We start from the raw sequence: 19,390 nt of genomic DNA, 5'->3' as shown, positions 1-19,390 counted from the left end.
CTTGACTTTGAATTGCTGTGCTATCTTTCCGTTCATTATAAAACAAACCACGTGGGTTTAGTTTTAGTAACTTTTTACGTATATTTTGATTAAATTCTTTAAGTTTTCCCAGATACATTAATCATGATATAAAACGGATACAGAAGTTATTAATTTAGAATTTTACTTAATTTCCAAAGGCTATAATAATAAAGTGCCCCCCCTAGACCTACAATAATATTGTACAATCATCATCCTGTGCACAGATTACTACTTATAGGTACACTAGTCCTTCTGTCCTAATCCCAATTATATTTGGAGCCGGCGTTGTATGCATTCCTCTTCCTTACTACTCTATCTACAGTCATATCCCAAATAACTAACATTCTTTCTAGCCATATCGACTTTCATTCAAAAATCCAAATACGAGAAATCTATTTCGAACATAGTGTAGTTATTGTGTTTTTTCGATATACATTCAACTTAAATCTGGTAGAACGCACATAGTTATTTGTTATAGCCACGTTTATTTTTATGTATGTTAGTTTTCCCATCAATAAATCAGAATAGCGTACTTGGAGAGGCCTATGTCCAGCAGTGGTCTGCGATAGGCATGATGGTGAAATCAGAATAGCGGGTGAAAATGTTTTTAGGTATTAGCACATATTTCAGAACACAAACGTATTTTAGTGACACGCTGACTGTGAACCGTGACAAATCATATTTTATTTTAATTTTTATAGTTGTTTTATAGGTACTGATTACTATATAAACCGTCTCATCGAAAATTAATAAGATTTTAATTATCAACATGCTTTCGTCGATATTGATTATTTCTTTACATTGTTTTTCATTTTATTGGGACTTTGCGAACCAAAGTCGTAGGGGAATACCATTTTACTTCCGGGCTTCCCTGCTTCGACAAAAAAGCCAAATGGCCCCCCATCATGTCCTATACCAAGTGGGGTAACACTCTAAAAATAGTTTGTCATGTTATAATATAATAGAAATGTGCTATGAACGCATCCATAATAGACCGCCTTTTAATTATTTTAGCAGAGCAACACTGAACATTGACAACCCAAAATGCAATCATGGCGCACGGGGCACTGTGTTTTTAGAATGCTGAGAAGTTTTTACGTAAACACTTCGTTATTTTGCATTGTAAACGATTTATGTGTTTTTATAAATTATCCTTGAGTTTTTAAGATTGTAGTGAAGCATACATGTGTGTTCCAAACGTGAAATTTTCACCCATTCGGAATCACGACTCTGTACTACTAGACACTTGCAGGTATAAAAATCATGAGATTTGCTGTTTCAGGAGTCCTAACGTTCGTAACACGATTCTATATGATTGTAAACATGACGAATACGACAAATTACATGTTTGATGTTCAATTAGCTGTGGACTATCGTAGTAAATACGATATATTCGTTTGTTCCAGATAACTTGTTGGTGTCATAATGTCAGAGGCGTACGCCCGCGAGATACTGCGAAGGAATGTTGCGCAAATATGCCAAACTATAGGATGGAACGGTATAAACTCAACTCCACTGGACATATTGGTGCATGTGCTGGAAAAGTATATAAGGTCACTTGGGACACAAGCAAATAGATACGCCGAACAATTTAATAGGACTGAACCAAATTTACATGACTTAGGATTAGTATTTCGTGACCTACACATTCATTTACCAGAGTTGACAGAGTATACAAGGTGCGTTCCACCCGTGCCACCGCCTGTAACCTCTGAAAAGTTCCCTAAACCTAAAGAATCCAATTTGAACTTTCTCAAACCTGGCAGCCATGAAGTGGTCACGAGACCTATGCATGTGCACGAGCACCTGCCACCTATGTACCCGGAAAAAGAGAGGGACACACCTGTTGTGGCAGGAACTGTTGAGATACGTCAAAACGGCATTGATAATGTTGACAATAATAATGCAACATGTACAAGTCCAGAAATTTCAGTCACTGACAGCCCTGACAAAAACAAGGAAATATTCAAGAGACCCACTGATCCTGTTTCATTACCCAACAGTAAAAGACCAAGGTTACGTTTGGATGAGGAGGAAAGGACTAGAGAAATCAGTAGTGTGATGATGACAATGTCTGGTTTCTTGTCTCCGGCACGTGAGGGTAAACTGCCTGAGGCTCGACCTCCTGCTATTATGTCAGATAAACATTATGACAAACATAAAGCAAATTCACATCATTCTAATGTAATGAAGGCACCACTAGTAGAGAAAAGTGATAAGAAATCTAAGAAGAATAAGTTATTGAATGGTAAAGTTATGAAAAGTAAACGAAAAGATAAGAGTCATAAGGGTGAGGGTAGTAAATCTAAGGATAGTAGTAAATTGAATAAGTATCCACCTGGTTATCCAATGAAAAATAAGGATGTTCATCCTACACATCATAATCACGTGACTATGCCAGCGCCTAAGGCGACACCGCCTCCACAACCACCCTCAAGATCTGCGATGCCTCCACCACCACCTGTGGCTGAACCTATCAGACCGATTCCTCATATCAAGCAGGAGCCTGTTGATCTACCACCACCGGCACCACCAGTTGTGCCCAAAAACTCAGTAATAACAGAGGATACAATCCCTGTACCAAGGAAAATACCTATTTCAAAATCGCCACTTGTTTCTAATTCAATTCCTGTACATAAATCACATCCTTCCACTAATTCCTTTGTACCAGAAGTGGAAATTAAAAAAGAAGTTATTGAAGAAGAGGAGAAATTGGCCTCTCAACCAGATAGATCAAAGATTAATATATTTAAAAGAATATCGAACAAATCGAAAGAAGATAAAATCACTCCAGAGGTTGTTCATGAAAAGTTACAGTCTGATACAATGATCTCAAGGTTACAAAATTCTGCACATGATAATGCAATTGAAAGTAGATCGCATGAAAATGTTAGAGTGAAAACTGAAGAGCCAGTCGTGAACAATAATGATAATAGTGCTGTAGATTTGTCTAAAGTTATGGACTTGAGGACTGATGAAGTGATAAATATTGATGATGATTCTATAGATGTGCATCCTATGGCTTCTAGAGCTCCGCCAACAGAACATCGTCCTAGTATATCAATTAATAAATCCTTGCAGGTACCTTATCCCAAAGATATAGCTAGTGTCAGTCCAAAAATTAAGAAGGAAAAGAAACATAAGGACAAGAAAGATAAAGCTGCAAAACTAGAAGCAAAATTATTGAAGAAACAGATAGCATTAGAGATAGCCCAAGCTGAAAAGCAGAGTTTGAAAATGAGTGGTGCGAAACCACCCAAAGCAAGTAGGCCAAAGAATGAATCAAAGTTGCCACAAATGCCACCTGGTTTCCCATTCTTCCCTGCTATGACTCCAGGGAGAGGTTTAATGCCTGGTCCAGGCTTAATACCTACACCTGGATTAATACCTGGCAGTGAATTTCTAGCTGAGTTGGCCAATAATCCAGCACTAAGAGGAATACCACCTTCGAATTTGCTCACCAATCCATTTGCATTAGGTGCAGGTGGACCTGGTTTGATTCCCGGACCTAGTTTCTTGTCTGGTGGAATGAACCCTGGTATACGAAATCCACTTATCCCAATGGGTAATTTCCCTCACCCATCCAGATCTTCCCCTATGAAAATACCTCCAATGTTACGTCGTCGTCCTAGCTTAGAAGTGATTCCCGTTGATAATGACGATGACAGAGGCATGCATAAGTCTCCGATGATGGGACGAGAAAAGGACCGACACGACAAGCACAAATCTCAAACCATTCCAAACATTTTACAGAAGCATAAGTCCAAGTCGCATAAAGATCACAAGTCGAACATGTTTAAAATGCCACCTGTCACGCCAGATATCACTATCGAATTAAATCCTCCTAAAGTGGACCCGGTCAGACTCGAGCCACCTCGGCAGTCGCCCGTCCCGCCACGTTTGCCCACACCAGAACCAGTGGTCGAAAAGAAACCTGAGCCAGAACCAGAGCCTGTCAGAGCTCCATCTCCAGAAATACCACAGGAGAAAGAATTAGATAACTCTGAAAAGAAAAAGGATAAGTCACATAAAAAAGAAAAGAAGGAGAAAGATAAGGATGGCATAAAAATTAAGAAGAAAAAGGATAAAAAAGATAAGAACAAGGATAAATCTGACAAGAAGAGAGAAAAGGAGGAGAGGCAAGAGCTTAAAGATAAAATAAAGAAAGAAAAGAAGGAGAAAAAGAAGGAAAAACTGGCTGACGGCTTAGTTCCGAAGCTTACGCTTAAACTGAGCTCGTCGAATTCAAATTCACCAATGCCACCAAGCTCGCCAGATTTATACAAATTAAACATCAAACCGGTGATAAAAAAGGAAGACGAGGAGGAGGAATCACCGATGAAAGAAGAGCCGCTGTCGAGAGAACACAGTCGTTCCCCAGAGCTCGCGCAAATATCTGCACTGGTGACGCGGCCACCAAAACCAAAACATTCAAAACACAACCACATCGCAGAGATCGAAGGCCACTCGTCTTCGCCGCCGTCCGGGAGCTCGCCGCCCCGAAAAAATACTCCATCCTCCTCTTCGAAATATAAAAGGATATTAATTAAACCGCTGTGCAAGAAAGGGCACGTGGAAAACTTTGACGATGACGTTGCATCGATTTCGGAAGAACCGGCACCAGCTCCGCCGCCTCCAGCGCCCGTCGAGAGGCCGACCGGGCCATTACCTACACCCTATTACGTGGACGAACACGGCAATAAGATTTGGGTATGTCCCGCGTGTGGCCGGCCGGACAACGGCTCGCCTATGATCGGTTGTGACGGCTGCGACGGTTGGTATCACTGGGTGTGCGTCGGCATCACGGAAGAGCCCGGCGCCACAGAAGACTGGTTTTGTAAGTCGTGTCTCGCCAAACGTGCCGCAATGGCGCTCGCCGGTGTCACTTCCTCCGGTAAAAAGAGGGGCCGAAAACCCAAAGGGGAAAAAATTAGAGACTGTCATTGATATGGACCTTTTGTTGTTACTGAGATTAGTGATAATTTTCCGTTCGATAGATACGAGTAAATGGATGCATGTTGTTAATGGATTAATTGTTGAATGATATCATGAAGAAAATGTTTTTCATCATTTATAATGTTATATCATAGGCTTCAATTAAGTATAGATAATAATGAATATTGACATAAAATGTTGAACATAAAAATAGTGTAGTTACTTGTAATAATTACCATAATTTTAAATATTTTGTTACGATTTCTCTTTATTTCTCGTTCGCTCGGTTAGATCAAGCTGTAATGCGATTGCGGGCGTGTTATACACTTCTCGCGTGTAAACATAGATGATAATATAAGATTCTTTTTATATTGTACAAAAACTGAATTTACTTAAGAAATTGGTGATGTATAAAGTAAATGTAGTGAATATTTAAATAAACAGAAATAAGGCTGGATGTATTTTCAGCTGATATTTGAATATTTTCATATTATAATTTTAATATAACCCTGTTTTTTTTTTGTTGAAGTTGTTCCTTCAATTTTTGTACAGGGCAGGCATAGTCGCGCTGTTCCTGTAGTCTGAACGTTTTTATAACGCGAGACAAGGATATGTGTTTCCCGCGCGAAAGTGCCTGCCCTACTGCATTCGACTTACTTGGAGGGGAGGCAAATGTAAATTTTTAATTTCAGCCAGTGGCCAATTAAATATATTGGTACTCGAAATGTAGTAAGTTATTTTAATCCTTACCATGTGACCACTCCAATCATAACCACTTCCTTCCTCCTGCCTATCTGAAAAATACAAGTTCGCTAGCCTGTCAAAAGAGCAACAATAACACGCCGGGCCGGTCAAAAACATGCACAACGCACGATTCGTCTAGATACAAACAAATGATTACATTAGCTTCATACTATTCATATTTCCCGCTCCATTCTTGTAAATAAAAGTGACCGGCCGCATATGACTGGTGCGTAGACAATTTGCCGCCAAATTTTATCGCTCTATCTTCAAGCCGATTTCGGCAGAGGTGATTAGCCTTCTAAATCAGAGTGTATTGAATAAGAATTTATAATGAACTAAGAAAAGCTCAACGCAATTGCATCATGTATAACCATATCAATCAAGGTCAGACACATAGTATGATAGCAGGTACTTTAACAATATTACTATGTAAGTACTTATATACAACTGCGTGTGCATAGCAATTATCACGCCTATTTGTACTTTTATGCATTCGAGTAGGTATGTATAGTTACCTATTTCTTACACAGTGGGCATGTATCAAGGACATAACTGTGGTAAACAACTTTTGGCATTGTGACTGACTTCAGACTTGAATAGTGGAGTGAACCTACTATGAATTATTACCTTCCTACTTACCTGGGGCCCGATTCTCCTAATTTTACTTAAGCGACCTTCGATTGACGTTCGACTCGATTCGACTGAGATCCAATCCCGACTCGATTACGATTGAAGCGTATGTGGCATTCCGCTATTTTTTCTTTGAAATAAACATTTTTATCCTTTTCTGTCATTCAATAATGAATCGTTTTGTCTGCAAATGATTTACGATTGCAAAATGATTGTACAGCAAACTACCGTATAGACCAAAATCACCAAAATAGCAGACCAATCGCACACCAATCAAATGTCAATCGAATACGATTGGTCTTTTATTAGTAGCAGAATGCCCGATATGGTTAAAACTGCTATTGCGATCATATTGCGATTCGTTTTCTATTCAATTTTGACATTATTAACTTAGGAGAATCGGGCCCCTGGTAAAGTCAGGTCGAGGACCGAGAACTACCTACGTCCTTTCCGATGGTGTATTGTATGTATGAAGGAGGTCCAAGCAAAGGTCACATAAATAAAAGATATTGTTGAACATAAAAATCTATTGTTAAAATCAACAGAAGTATTTACTAAGCTATTTCTCTCAGTTTAATAAAGTAACGGCTTGAACGGATATAGACCCTTTAAACTTTTTCACAATTAATTAACACTTGTTACAATTAATTTACATACTACATTGATCGAATTAAATTTAGTTAAATTTTCATTCCATATATAGATATTTTAAAAGCCATTTGTTATTTATAAAACAGACGAGTTATAATTGTTTAGACGTAACAACACTACAAGCAGAATAAGTATTAAAAAAAATAAAAATAACATCAAGTGACTGGAATTTGTTTATTTTACAAAACAGCAATAGTGAAGCAGCTATACAAATGTTTGAAACATTATGATTATTTGTTGAAATGTTAATGCAAACGTTCTCTAACGTCTTCACTTTCGTTTGTAAACCTAACATTCGACAGTAAATGCTGATACCATTTCCTGATAATCAATTCGTTCTCAGACTACAAAAAACAAATCTAAGTCATGTTCACACGCCCACAGACGTTAATAAAGAAAATACCTTTACATCTTAAAGGTAATTAAAATATTTTCACGTAAAACTGACTACACTCAAAACTACAACAAAGGTTTATTTCATTACTTGGCAGAAGGTGGTTTTGGCGCTGGCTGTGTTAAACTTTCTGGAGGAGGTACAAATGTTTTCTCTTTGTTCCACTCTTTGAGACCTTCTGGTAACGAAGTGTCCTCGTCTAAAGAGCCTGTGCCTTCGACAAACTCTTCATAAGTGCTCTTCTCTGGGAAGGGTCTCTTACCAAGAAGCTCAATCATGTCCTCCCTACTTAAAATCTCCTGTTTTAGCAATCTCTCGGCAACTTTAGCAATGTTATCCTTATGCTTAGTTAACAAATCTGTTGTGAAGACATGAGCTTCGTTTATTAATTCTCTGACTTCGGAATCGATTAACTCGGCCGTCTTTTCCGAATATGGTTTATCGATTACCATTTCGCCAGGTTGGGGCATTTCGAATGAAACATTGCCTACTTTGGGGTTCATGCCGTAGTGAACAATTTGTGCGTAAGCGCTTTGCGTAATCTTCTTGAGGTCGTCTTGGGCGCCTGTTGTTATTCTGCCGAAGAAAATTTCTTCGCTGACTCTTCCTCCTAGTGTCATGCACATTCTGTCGAATAGCTGTTCTTTGCTGTAGAGGTATTGTTCTTTGGGCAAGTATTGTGCGTATCCAAGACCCTTTCCTCTGGGGATAATGGATACTTTGAGTAGTGGATCGGCATGTTGTAGGAACCAGCCGGCGACTGCGTGGCCAGCTTCGTGGTACGCCACGATCTTTCTTTCATCAGGTTGAAGGACATTAGATTTCTTTTCCATACCAGCGACAACTCTCTCGATAGCTTGTTCGAAATTTTTCATCGTTATGTCGTTTGCTAACTCTCGAGCGGCGATGAGAGCTGCTTCGTTGCAGACGTTTGCGATGTCAGCGCCGGTAAAACCTGGAAATAGAATGTGAAAGATGAATTTAATTTGTTGACATAAATACAGTTATACGATAAGAATGAGCCTAGTATTGTAAAAGTGTCCAAACTTAAAGTAGACGATGATGTATTCCAAGAGTGTGTTTAAGAAGCTTGGTAAAATTGAAGACACCTTGATGAAATATGATTTATTTGTCAGACTGGGCTACAAAGGGGATACATGAATGTAGCGAAGATGAGAATGCTTGTGGTTAAGCCAATTGACAGGATAGATGTAGCTTCATAACGACTAGACTGAGCACATATTCCAAAAGATGTTTTATCTTCAATCATCCCTTATACTGATTATCGTGAATTGGGACGACAATTAACAGTTGTTTGGCAGTGTAAGCCGTGTCTAGCGACGGTGAGCGTGATTCAAGTAATAGACGAAGAAATGCTGCGTCACAATGTCGCAATATGTTGTATTTTTGGGTAATTTTAATAATAAATATAAAAATTCAAATATATGACAAAATAGTTACCGTGCCAGATAGACAAGACAAGGGTGCTAATCGGTTTTACATGATTGTTTAATAGTACACCATACTAGCACCCTTTTATAAAAATTATATCATCAAGTCTCTGAGTCTTATACTGGACATAACAGTTTCTTGTAGCACACCAATTTGGCTTGATATTATGGAAAGTAACATAATTAATTACAAATGAATGCAGAAATATTGAATAGGTTTTCAGGATGGGTAAGTAAAGGGTAGTCGGGTAAGTAAATTAGTTTGGAAGATGATATACTGCTGCTTTACATATAATATGAAATCATGTATTGACCTGGATACATAAAAAGTAAATATTTACCTGGTGTAAGTGCAGCCATCTTTCTCGCCAACTTTTCCTTATCAATAGTAGTCTTCAGAGGTGACAAATGCACTTTGAAAATTGAAGCTCGACCCTTAATATCTGGAGCAGGAACAAATATCTGCCTGTCAAATCTGCCAGGTCTTAGCAAGGCTTTATCTAAAATATCCACTCGGTTTGTAGCAGCCAGGACCACAACGTTAGTTGTAGTGTTGAACCCATCCATTTCAACTAGAAGTTGATTCAATGTGTTCTCCTGTTCAGAGTGACCTCCGAAACTGCGACCTCCTCTTTTCCTGCCCACAGCGTCAATCTCATCAATGAACAGAATGCAAGGCGCATGTTTACGTGCCATGGAGAACATGTCACGGACTCTAGAGGGACCAACACCCACAAACATCTCCAAGAACTCGGAGCCTGAAACTGTAATGAAGGGCACATTTGCTTCTCCAGCTGTTGCTTTTGCCAGTAAGGTCTTACCAGTACCAGGAGGGCCGGTAAGCAAGGCTCCCTTAGGAATCTTAGCTCCCAAGTCAATGTACTGTTGGGGGTTCTTCAAGAAGTTTACAAACTCCATGATCTCAATCTTAGCTTCTTCACAGCCAGCAACATCTTGGAACTTGACTCCAATGTCAGTTGGGTTGATCAACTTTGCTGTGGACTCCATAACTCCCCCAAACAGTCCACCACCCCTCCTTCCTCCTCGCCCCATCATATCTGCTGATCTTCTCATCATGTAAATTAAAAATCCTATTATGAGTATAGTAGGCAGCATGCCTGTTAAACTGGAAGCTTCAACCTCAGTCTTGTATATGACTGGGAGGAAGTTAGGAGGATCAACACTCATTTCTATCTGTGCATTCTCTAGGTTCCTCTCAAATGAGTCCACACTGCCTATGGCAAACCAAATCACTTTCCCATCTAATGCTGCTCCTGGGTTTAGTTTTACTCTCACCCATTTTTTATTGATAACTTCTAGTTTTTCTACAGCGCCTTTGTGGAGATATAGATTAACGAAATCTCGCCAGCTAATCTCTCTGTAGCGAAGTTCGAAGTATGCGATAGATGCTAATACTGTCACAATGCCCATTGCTCCAAACATCATCCATTTCTCTTTATCCTGACCTTCGTAGCCGCTGCGGTTGCCACTACCGGGACCGCTGAACATGTTCATGTTCCATTTGTCCTGAGCTGTCGTTGGTTTTGAGGAAGAAGGCTGCGCACCTTTTGACGGCGGTGGTGGGTTTTTGTCAGGATTCGGGTTTTTCGCCTGTTTCTGACTTGTGCCTGGCTGAAAGTACTTCTCAAATCCTTTAGGCGGCTTTTTGCAGAATTCGTACCACTGGTTCAATACTGAATCTATCGCTGGGACACCGATTGGTTGAAATTTCGGGCCATTGTGGTGAAACTTAGTTAACTGAGAGTGCGTTAATCTCAAACCTTTCCACATTTTGATTTTATTTTAATTATTATTAACTATGTACAGAATAATTGTTTCTTTATTATTATTGCACAATTCTGTTGGAAACGGGATCACAAAATACTATCGTGAAATATCGTGACAAACATGGTTATAAAATCTGTCACAATCAGATTGTCACTTCACCTGTCAAAGTAGGAGTAAAGACCTCTACACACGACAGAAGATATAATTTGAACTGAGTTAGCATAGCAAATATTCTATTTCAATATACCATCAGATTATTAATTATTGACCTTAAACACAAGATATTGTGATTGTGGAACACCTTTTAAAATGGTTTTACACGGCTATTTCAGTATTTTTTTAACATTTTTGACATGTGACAAACAGTATTGTGGCTTGTTGAATGGTTGGTGAGTGAGTGAGTGATGATATGAATGAATTTATAACCAAAGAGGTATCGATAATAAGTTCGGAAGTTATGCTCTTTTTGATCAGTAATAAATCAGTATTTTAATGCAATTAAAAATACTAAATAATTAGCAGAGGCAGGGCAAAAAAATGCAAATATTGTAGTTGAAAGGACTCTTGAATGTAAGTTAAATAAGAAAATAAAGTTCAACGGGTGGATCATATGCTCGCTTAGTTTCTGAACGAAAATCAGACATTTTCATTTCGTAGGTAAATAAATCAGACTTACGAACATTGTATTATTTTCATCGTAACGACTCCTTCCGCATCATCAATCGCAAAAAACCAGTAAAACATAAACCTTCCAAGTGACTCCTACATAAACATAGTGATTAGCATTGTATTAGTGATTGAAATCAACTAGTGAATTTGCACTAAATAGTTATGGATCAAGAGAGGCCAGAAAGCAGTTCGAACCATGGAAAGAGGACACGACCTTTGTTACTTCAACCAAGTCCGAAGATCGCTAGAGTGTCAGCGTACGCGAGCTCAACGTCTAGTGGGGTCTTAAAGAACTCCAAAAAGTTCGGTCCCCACTCGCCGAAGAGGGCTAAAGTATCGTATAACAGGAATGATGTGCCAGCACCTGGAACGCCAGTTCCTGACAAGCTGGTTCGTAAGGCGGGTCCATACCTCCTTGGTCCTAAACTCGGGCCGAGTCCTGTGAAAAGCATAGTGCAGTGCTTGGCTAGGAAGGAAAGAACAGATGAGTTTTACCAGGTAATACCCACTTATTTTATTTGTAAACAGAATTATCATGTTTTCATTAGGTGCATTGATTGTGTGGGTCAGTGAGTGGTCTTAGGGGCGGAGGTGTGTCTATTTGCTATTGATACTGCTATCTGATTGCAAGTTCTCTCAATTTTCTTTACCTCTACAGAGTTTTTAATTTAAATCATTGGTCAGCGAATTGTATGAAAATTATTGCGGTTTTTCTGTCCATTAGCCTTTCCTGACTTACTAAGGGCCTCAATTACATACATAATTATCTATTTTTTTTTTTAATAATATCTAATGAGGTTTAATAACTCCATCATTGAACTTTTTACACAATAATTTTTAATCAAAAACTTTACATTAAAATGATGCAATATTTTTCATTTTTACAGTTTTATTTCTTGACTTTGTGCAATAGCTATGAAATGATACGGGTTCTGCCTGTGTCATCATTTCCGTAAATTCTCAGTAAAGTCTTGTATAATTAAAAATAATTTATTCATATTTGATTAGCAAGTAAACTGCCAATTAAATTGTAGGAAGACATGATCATTATAATATTTTTTACTCTGTGATTTATTGATAGATTCTTTTAATAAACTTTATAGAACTTGTTAATCTTTACAAGCACAGTAAATCTCCATTTCCTTCCCAATTAAAATGTTCTGTTTGATTTGTTATTTCCAAAACTTGAGAAAGTTGTAGTAAAAAATTATATCATAGCATTTTTAATTCTTGATGTAATAATCCAGAGTAAAACCGCTAAACCAAACTATAAACATATAATTTGGCAAATAAATCTTTTAACATTCAGCTAGTTCATGAATATCTGTAATTTGAATATTACACATTAAAAAAAATATTGTGTAATAAAAATTAATTGAATTCTATGAAATGGGCTTAATACTAAAAAACTGATAAAAAGCACATTTTGGGGTTTTCACATCAAATGTTTATTATTATAAAACTATTATGACTGTGTCCCTAATAATGCTAATTCCTAGTAGTGGTAATAAAAAATATAATAAGTGAGTAACAAAATTACTATTGCTAATGCAAAAACACATTTGCTTAAATTGTGCAAGTAGAAGACATGAACAATTCTGTGTAGTTTCTATATACACTGATCCCATTATAAAATATTCTTTTACAGGTGAAGATTTTAACCCTAAGAAATGAAGGGCAGCCAGAAACCCAAGATGATAGACAAGGCAAGATGCTGCTGCATACTGAATATTCTTTACTGTCCTTATTGAAGGACCAAGATGGGGTAATTCACCACCACGGATTGTATAAGGTGAGGATGATAATTATTTATTAACTGCTTGAATGCAGATAATTAGAGAACAACAGAAAATCAATTGTGTCTCGTGTGGATACTCACACCAGCTTACAAGGGGTTAAATTAGACTGTCATTGTGAAGTGAATACTAGTATAAGAGAAAGTCAGTGTATGATTTCACAGCACAATTTTTAACACTCATTCCAATATTGGTACCAGCATATCAAGAGGCAATATTAAGTTATTTCAGCTAAATCCTTAAGGAAGGAATGCTTGAACTTGTAGCAGGAAGATCAAAATAAAATATTTTTTTGAGGTTTTACCCAAGTTGACATTCGATATGAGGCGTGATCTTATCGATCGCGGCAATGCAGTTATTTTTTAATGACTTGGCCGCATTATTTGCCCAATACCTAAGAAATAAACGACTGACTCGCCGCGTGCCGCATTTTCGAAGCCTCGTTCACACATACATAATTTCATGCCCCATTCACTTCATTTGTGTAAGTAGAAACTTATTTTAAAAATGCTAAGAAAAGTATACTCATAGTTTTTCCTCAATTTACAGGACCATGCATTAGAAGAAGTGCCTAATCCAAACGGCAACGGTTTTATCTACACGGGCCGGGTTCGACAGCGTCTCTTCCTAGTACTGGATTGCGTCAGTTCTCACCAGTTCAGTGAGAAAGGATCAGAGCTGGTCAACCTTCAGCAGTACGTTACTAAAGTCAAGAAGGTGCCGGAGAAAGAGGCTATACTGATATTCTATGATATTGTGAGGGTTGTCGCTAATTTGCATAAGGTGAGTTTTTTATTTGTATTAGGTAAATTCTTTTTTGAGTCAAAAAGTGTATGTACCAGTGTACACATTATTTAGATAAAAATCAAGTAGCCTTGTACTCGTAACTGTACGATGTAGAATTTTAGAGTAAAAAGATATGTACTACAAAATTCTACTATATTAAGGTACTGCGAACTCGTGTTTTTTCAACATCGCCTTGTCAAAATTGAAAATTTTGTGAATATGGTCACAGTTTAAAAGCCAAGCATGTCCTATAAATAAGTACCTTTTATAGTTCATCTAAATTAAAATGACATGCCCCTCTACATGCGTGTCTTTTTAGCTGACAAACTAGTTTCTAATTACATAACGCTTAATTTTTCAGAGGAATATTGTGCATAGGGACTTGAAGTTGGGCAATATAGTGCTGAATCAACGGACAGGCCGGGTTATCATCACCAACTTCTGTTTGGGCACCCATCTCGGTAGTGACCGGGACCTTTTGAAGGATCAGAGAGGTAATTCACAAATAATTTTAGTATTTCTTATAATAGTGTCCAAGATTCAGGCGGATATAAAAAAATATACAAATTTCTTACTGGTGGGTGAAAGCTGCATTATAATCCGTGTTAGAGTTTATTGTGTATGAATAAATAGACAAACAATCAGACGAGGAAAGATGACACTTTGGCATAATTTTGTTTGCTGTATAAATATGTACTTGGGTAGTGTAAACCTTAAGAAATATGAAAGTTTGTATGCATGTTTGATTTCCTCTTTCACACTAAAACTACTGGATGAATTCTCACTAAACCGGACAATAGTATATAGGCGAGATCAAGAAGTAGTTCCCTCGGTAAGTGAGTGCACTGCTAACGGAGGCTAGTCCACCTATAAATAAAGAATAATTATACGCTTTTATTTTGGTACGAGTTTTACACAAGTTCAGTGCAATTTTCTATAGTGTAACTTACCACAAAAACTAATTAACTTTCAGGATCACCAGCCTACATCTCCCCAGACGTGTTACTCTGCAAGCCTTACCTAGGCAAGCCGTCGGACATGTGGGCTCTAGGCGTTGTCTTGTACACCATGCTTTACGGACAGTTCCCATTCTGCGATACCAGTCTAGCACAACTGTTTAGCAGGATACAGGCTGCTAATTATAATATACCACCGTAAGTATTCTTTTTTTATAATAAAATATAATTATCGACAAGGATATTGAGACGAGACCTGACCTTCACCGTGCAGAAGTGATTTTTTGGTTTATTGCCTTAAGTGTACAGTGCGCAAAGCGATCCCCACTCTCCCGCCGAGAGCTCATTATCCGTGCCGATAACTATACTTTATTTCAAAAAGCCTTACCTAGGCAAGCCATCAGACATGTGGGCTCTAGGCGTGGTTTTATACACAATGCTTTACGGACAGTTTCCATTCTGCGATACCAGTCTAGCTCAGCTGTTTAGTAGGATACAGGCTGCCAATTATAATATACCGCCGTGAGTATTTTTATCATCATCTCCCGAGCCTTTTCCCAACTATATTGGTGTCGGCTTCCAGTCTAACCGGATGCAGCTGAGTACCCATGTTTTACAAGTAGCGACTGCCCTATCAGACCACCTCAACCCAGTTACCCGGGCCGTGAGTATTTTATATTATGATTTTTTTTTATCATGTAGGATAGAGATTTTTCAAATTCTTTTAATAGAATACCATGCTTTACGGACAGTTCCCATACCAGTATGGGACCGTATGGTCGGCTCCTCTTATTATTTCACAACGAGCGCATTCGAGCATTCTTAATGTCAAAAGCAGAGCGCATGCAAAAATAAACCTTACTTCAAATACTAAGTACTCAATTTTCAACGTGTTAATAATTTGCTCACCTCTCCGATCCGCCGGTCTGTCTGAACGGACCCATAATGACTGCTATCAAGATTGTCCGGTTGTGATGTACTGCTGATCGTCAATTGTATATGTTTACTTCGGCCAGACTAACAACTGAAGTTCAAGACTTCATAGGCATTACAAATAAATGTTTTTTTATTTTCATTTACAGAGATGGCAACTCTGTGCAAGTGTCCGACAACACTGTGTTCCTAATACAAAGGTTGCTGGTCAAAGATCCCAAACATAGACTAATGGCTGATGAGGTAAGATATAGTGATTCTACTTTATTAGGAAAACAAAAATTTCTTACAACTATTTTTGACTTACAACTACATTACTTTACAATATAAAATAGTCAGAGTACATTTCATTATCACCAAGTATGTAAAGTAAGAAATTTTGAAAAAAATGAAAGTATGAATTGTAACAGAACTGAGAATGTGCACAAAATAAATTGGTCGTTCATTTTTGACAAACGCCATCTTTCAATAGCAATAAGAAACAATTTCCAATGTCAACCAACAGATGTCGCTATTCCCAACTTTATTTTCACAGGTACTAGACCAGCTTTCTAGCATTATAGCAAGCTACGTCACCATTCCAAACCCGCCCGAAGATTTACAAGTAGTTCCCGATGTACCTTTAGAGGAAGAAAATAAAGAGAAATCGCCGAATACCGTCCAGTCTTCTAGTGAAGTGGATAGGAAACCCTTTCTCAATATACCTGACACTCATATTGAGAGGCCGCCTAATCCTGCGGTAAGTTTGTGTTTGAAACTAATATTGTACATAGAAAATAATGTTATTGTGTGTTAAAAAGGCATAATTATTTCTTATACTCTGCATTCCACTGATTTTGTTTCTGTCTACGATTTTATATAAAACTCCCCGCCCGCCGCCCGCCCCGGCTTCGCACGGGTGCATGTTATTATACATATAAACCTTCCTCTTCAATCACTCTGTCTATTTAAAAAAAACCGCATCATAATCCATTGCGTAAAGAATTATGCATACATGGGATATAGGGACAGAGAAAGCGACTTTGTTTTATACTATGTCGTGATTTCACCTATCTTATTCAAAGATTCTGTCTACTTTTTGCCAGGATTCAATTGTCAATTCATTCAATACATTCTTACTTTATGTCCACAGGATGAACTGGGCGTATTCTGCGTGCCTCTACCAGACTTCCTCGCTCTAAACTTCCCATCACCCACCCGAGTGAACCAAAACAGCATCATCATCCATCCCACCCACACAGCCGTTGATTCTTCATCCATCACATCCCCCAACCAGCAAAACCAGCGACAAATCACCGTTCAGAGAATCGGAAGGGATGCCCGACCACTTCTGCCCTGCGAAATAGCCAGGTACCAACATATGTTTGCTTCCAACCAACCTTCGCGACCAGAACCAAATCGCAGACCAGATGCACCCAATTTCGTCCCCGAAACAAGACAAGAAAGACCACAGAATTCCAGACTTCACAGCTTAGCACAACGCATTCCGAGACTCAACCCTATAGCGACCACTTCGGGACAAAATTCTGCAGATTTCAGAGTTATACAGTGGTCCGAATCTCGGTCTAGGGGTTGGGACAACGATTACGTGTTACGATTGCCGGTTCTAGATCTTTCTAGAGTGAATGGGAATAGGATTATGAATCCGGCGCCTGTTCATACGATTAATTCGGAAGCTGTGGTTAATCACCCGAGGCCTCACGTTGACCCTTCCGACGTTGATTAAAACCTCTTTAGAGTAATAGACAGATTAAAAAAAATTGGTAAGTGTAGCAACCCAAGTATATTTTATGTCTATGGAAAATTTTCTAATTTGATATTTTGTTTCACATGTATTCTAGAAAGATACTTAAGTATGGATCTAGAATTTTTTTTAATCAATCAAATGATTTTACGAAATTATTTGTTCTTGAGTTTAATTTTAGACTAAAGGCCTAAGTATGTATGCAGATAGATTCTAATTACTTTTGTAGCTATGTGTTTAATCTATGATCAATGTGTTGATGGTATAGCTAAGGTCGAGACACCGAGTTTTTGAACAACCAATAGAATTTATTTATTCAAACAAATGGTCTCTGCCCACTCAGACCTATACCCGAGTAGAGGAATCCTATTGGTTGTTTAAAAACTTGCCTTTTCGGCTCTGGGAGTCTGGGCCCAGTTGTTATTTAATAAGTGCTCAACTGAATATAAATGTCTATGTAATCATGAAAGAAGTGACTTAATGCCTGCCAAAAACGAACAAGACTTCATTGATTTGATTCGATATATGCCAATTGTATGTTTTATTTTCTAAAACCACAAATAAATTTCCGTGGAGATCGGCCGACGCAAACATTAAAAAAAAATTAAGAAAATATTGTATTGCTAATTACTGGCTGAAACCAATTTATTTTACTGCCAAAACAAATGAAACACGAAAAGACTTTGTTGCAATGGCCCTAGAGTCCTTTTTTATTTGGCAGTAAGTTTGTCTTAGCGAGGCAATTGAATTTAGTTTTGCAGTATGAACGGAATTTAATATCTGTTACGATTTCCTTCTTTATAATCGTTTAAGTCTGATACTTGTAAATTAGCACTGTATTAATTTTAAGTATATTTGTTTAAAATTAAGCAAAATAGTTTGTGGGTTGCAAAAGTAAGGATATAAGTATTGTACAACAATATTTATATTTACAACCACATAAAAAGTGGAATATGATTGTATAGTTCGTGCCAAACTTAATGTCGGTTCGCGACTGTCTTCTGCCATTAAGATTGGCGCAAATTACACTATACCCTATTCACGGAGCCATGAGCCAAATGGTAAACAAACCATAAAAAGGGTTCTTTATAAGTCACATTTGAAGTAGTGAACATATTTTATAAAAATAACTACGCAAGTAATACACTGACAACATTAAAAATGATATTTTAGAACGATGTCTGTAGGACTTATGTAATCCTTTCAGAATTATTTGAAATCAAATATAATAAATGCCGTAAATTATTTTCTTAATTTTAATTAAACATGTATTAAATCGTTTATATGTAAAAGAATCTAGAAGACTTGACTGTCAGACATAGAACCCTACTAAATTGTAGACCACAGATACTGCGAACATCTATACTTATAATAAATCTGTAGAGAGGTCAATTCTGTACATTGAATATATTTCCAAAATAACTATAAGGGGGTGATAAGTGATCGATACTGATGCCAAAAATGCAATCAGTAAAATTTTTGTCTGTCTGTCTGTCTGTCTGTATGTTCGTTATGGAAACAAAAACCACTGAACTTGGTACAATGATTCTTCATACTCCTGGGCAGGTTATAGGATACTTTTCATCATGCTACAATCAATAGGAGCAGAGCAGTGAAGGTAAATGTTGGGAAAACGGGAGAAGTTACTCCATTTTTTATGCTTCCGTCGCGTGTGCAGCCTTAATGGTTAAAGCTACACAGAAACCATGTATGACGGAAATGATCTCCTTAAAATTATGTAAAAAATATACCCTGACAGTATTGGCCTTACTACAAAAACTTAAACACCTGATTTACACTTGTCTAAAAAAATTGTGGCTGCAAAATGAACCGTATGTCAACGTCATAATTTGTCATTTTTTTAGACAAGGCTTAAACTGACGTTTAAAAGT

The 19,390-nt window shown here is 37.8% G+C and overlaps 3 protein-coding genes across 3 annotated transcripts; 2 read left to right on the top strand and 1 right to left on the bottom strand.

Annotated features, from left to right (window-relative positions):
• The first annotated feature begins 1,062 nt into the window (after window positions 1–1,062).
• On the top strand, window positions 1,063–5,681 carry LOC124640736 (transcription initiation factor TFIID subunit 3). Its single transcript, XM_047178641.1, has 2 exons — window positions 1,063–1,273; window positions 1,428–5,681. The coding sequence occupies exon 2, from the start codon at window positions 1,447–1,449 to the stop codon at window positions 4,966–4,968; it is 3,522 nt and encodes a 1,173-aa protein (XP_047034597.1). The 5' UTR covers window positions 1,063–1,273; window positions 1,428–1,446; the 3' UTR covers window positions 4,969–5,681.
• A 1,161-nt stretch (window positions 5,682–6,842) lies between these two features.
• Window positions 6,843–10,994, bottom strand: LOC124640671 (AFG3-like protein 2). The gene is made up of 2 exons (XM_047178551.1): window positions 9,168–10,994; window positions 6,843–8,330 (listed from the first exon to the last, which is right to left on the bottom strand). The coding sequence occupies exons 1-2, from the start codon at window positions 10,615–10,617 to the stop codon at window positions 7,462–7,464; spliced, it is 2,319 nt and encodes a 772-aa protein (XP_047034507.1). The 5' UTR covers window positions 10,618–10,994; the 3' UTR covers window positions 6,843–7,461.
• A 176-nt stretch (window positions 10,995–11,170) lies between these two features.
• LOC124640672 (serine/threonine-protein kinase 40-like) lies at window positions 11,171–18,744 on the top strand. Its single transcript, XM_047178552.1, has 8 exons — window positions 11,171–11,781; window positions 12,932–13,075; window positions 13,629–13,862; window positions 14,227–14,359; window positions 14,839–15,019; window positions 15,904–15,997; window positions 16,290–16,493; window positions 16,887–18,744. The coding sequence occupies exons 1-8, from the start codon at window positions 11,446–11,448 to the stop codon at window positions 17,478–17,480; spliced, it is 1,920 nt and encodes a 639-aa protein (XP_047034508.1). The 5' UTR covers window positions 11,171–11,445; the 3' UTR covers window positions 17,481–18,744.
• Window positions 18,745–19,390: the final 646 nt, after the last annotated feature.

This window comes from Helicoverpa zea, chromosome 21, assembly GCF_022581195.2.
Source record: "Helicoverpa zea isolate HzStark_Cry1AcR chromosome 21, ilHelZeax1.1, whole genome shotgun sequence".
NCBI classification, from domain to species: domain Eukaryota; kingdom Metazoa; phylum Arthropoda; class Insecta; order Lepidoptera; family Noctuidae; genus Helicoverpa; species Helicoverpa zea.
This window is presented reverse-complemented; position numbering and strand designations above follow the sequence as displayed.

Bases quoted from the DNA above. Each gene is read 5' to 3' on its own strand.
- LOC124640736 (XM_047178641.1), top strand. From the start codon at position 1,447: ATGTCAGAGGCGTACGCCCGCGAGATACTGCGAAGGAATGTTGCGCAA.
- LOC124640671 (XM_047178551.1), bottom strand. From the start codon at position 10,617: ATGTGGAAAGGTTTGAGATTAACGCACTCTCAGTTAACTAAGTTTCAC. The intron at 8,331-9,167 runs GTAAATATTTAC...TTCTATTTCCAG, and splicing joins GATGGCTGCACTTACACCAG to GTTTTACCGGCGCTGACATC.
- LOC124640672 (XM_047178552.1), top strand. From the start codon at position 11,446: ATGGATCAAGAGAGGCCAGAAAGCAGTTCGAACCATGGAAAGAGGACA. The intron at 13,076-13,628 runs GTGAGGATGATA...CTCAATTTACAG, and splicing joins ACCACCACGGATTGTATAAG to GACCATGCATTAGAAGAAGT. The intron at 13,863-14,226 runs GTGAGTTTTTTA...TTAATTTTTCAG, and splicing joins TTGTCGCTAATTTGCATAAG to AGGAATATTGTGCATAGGGA.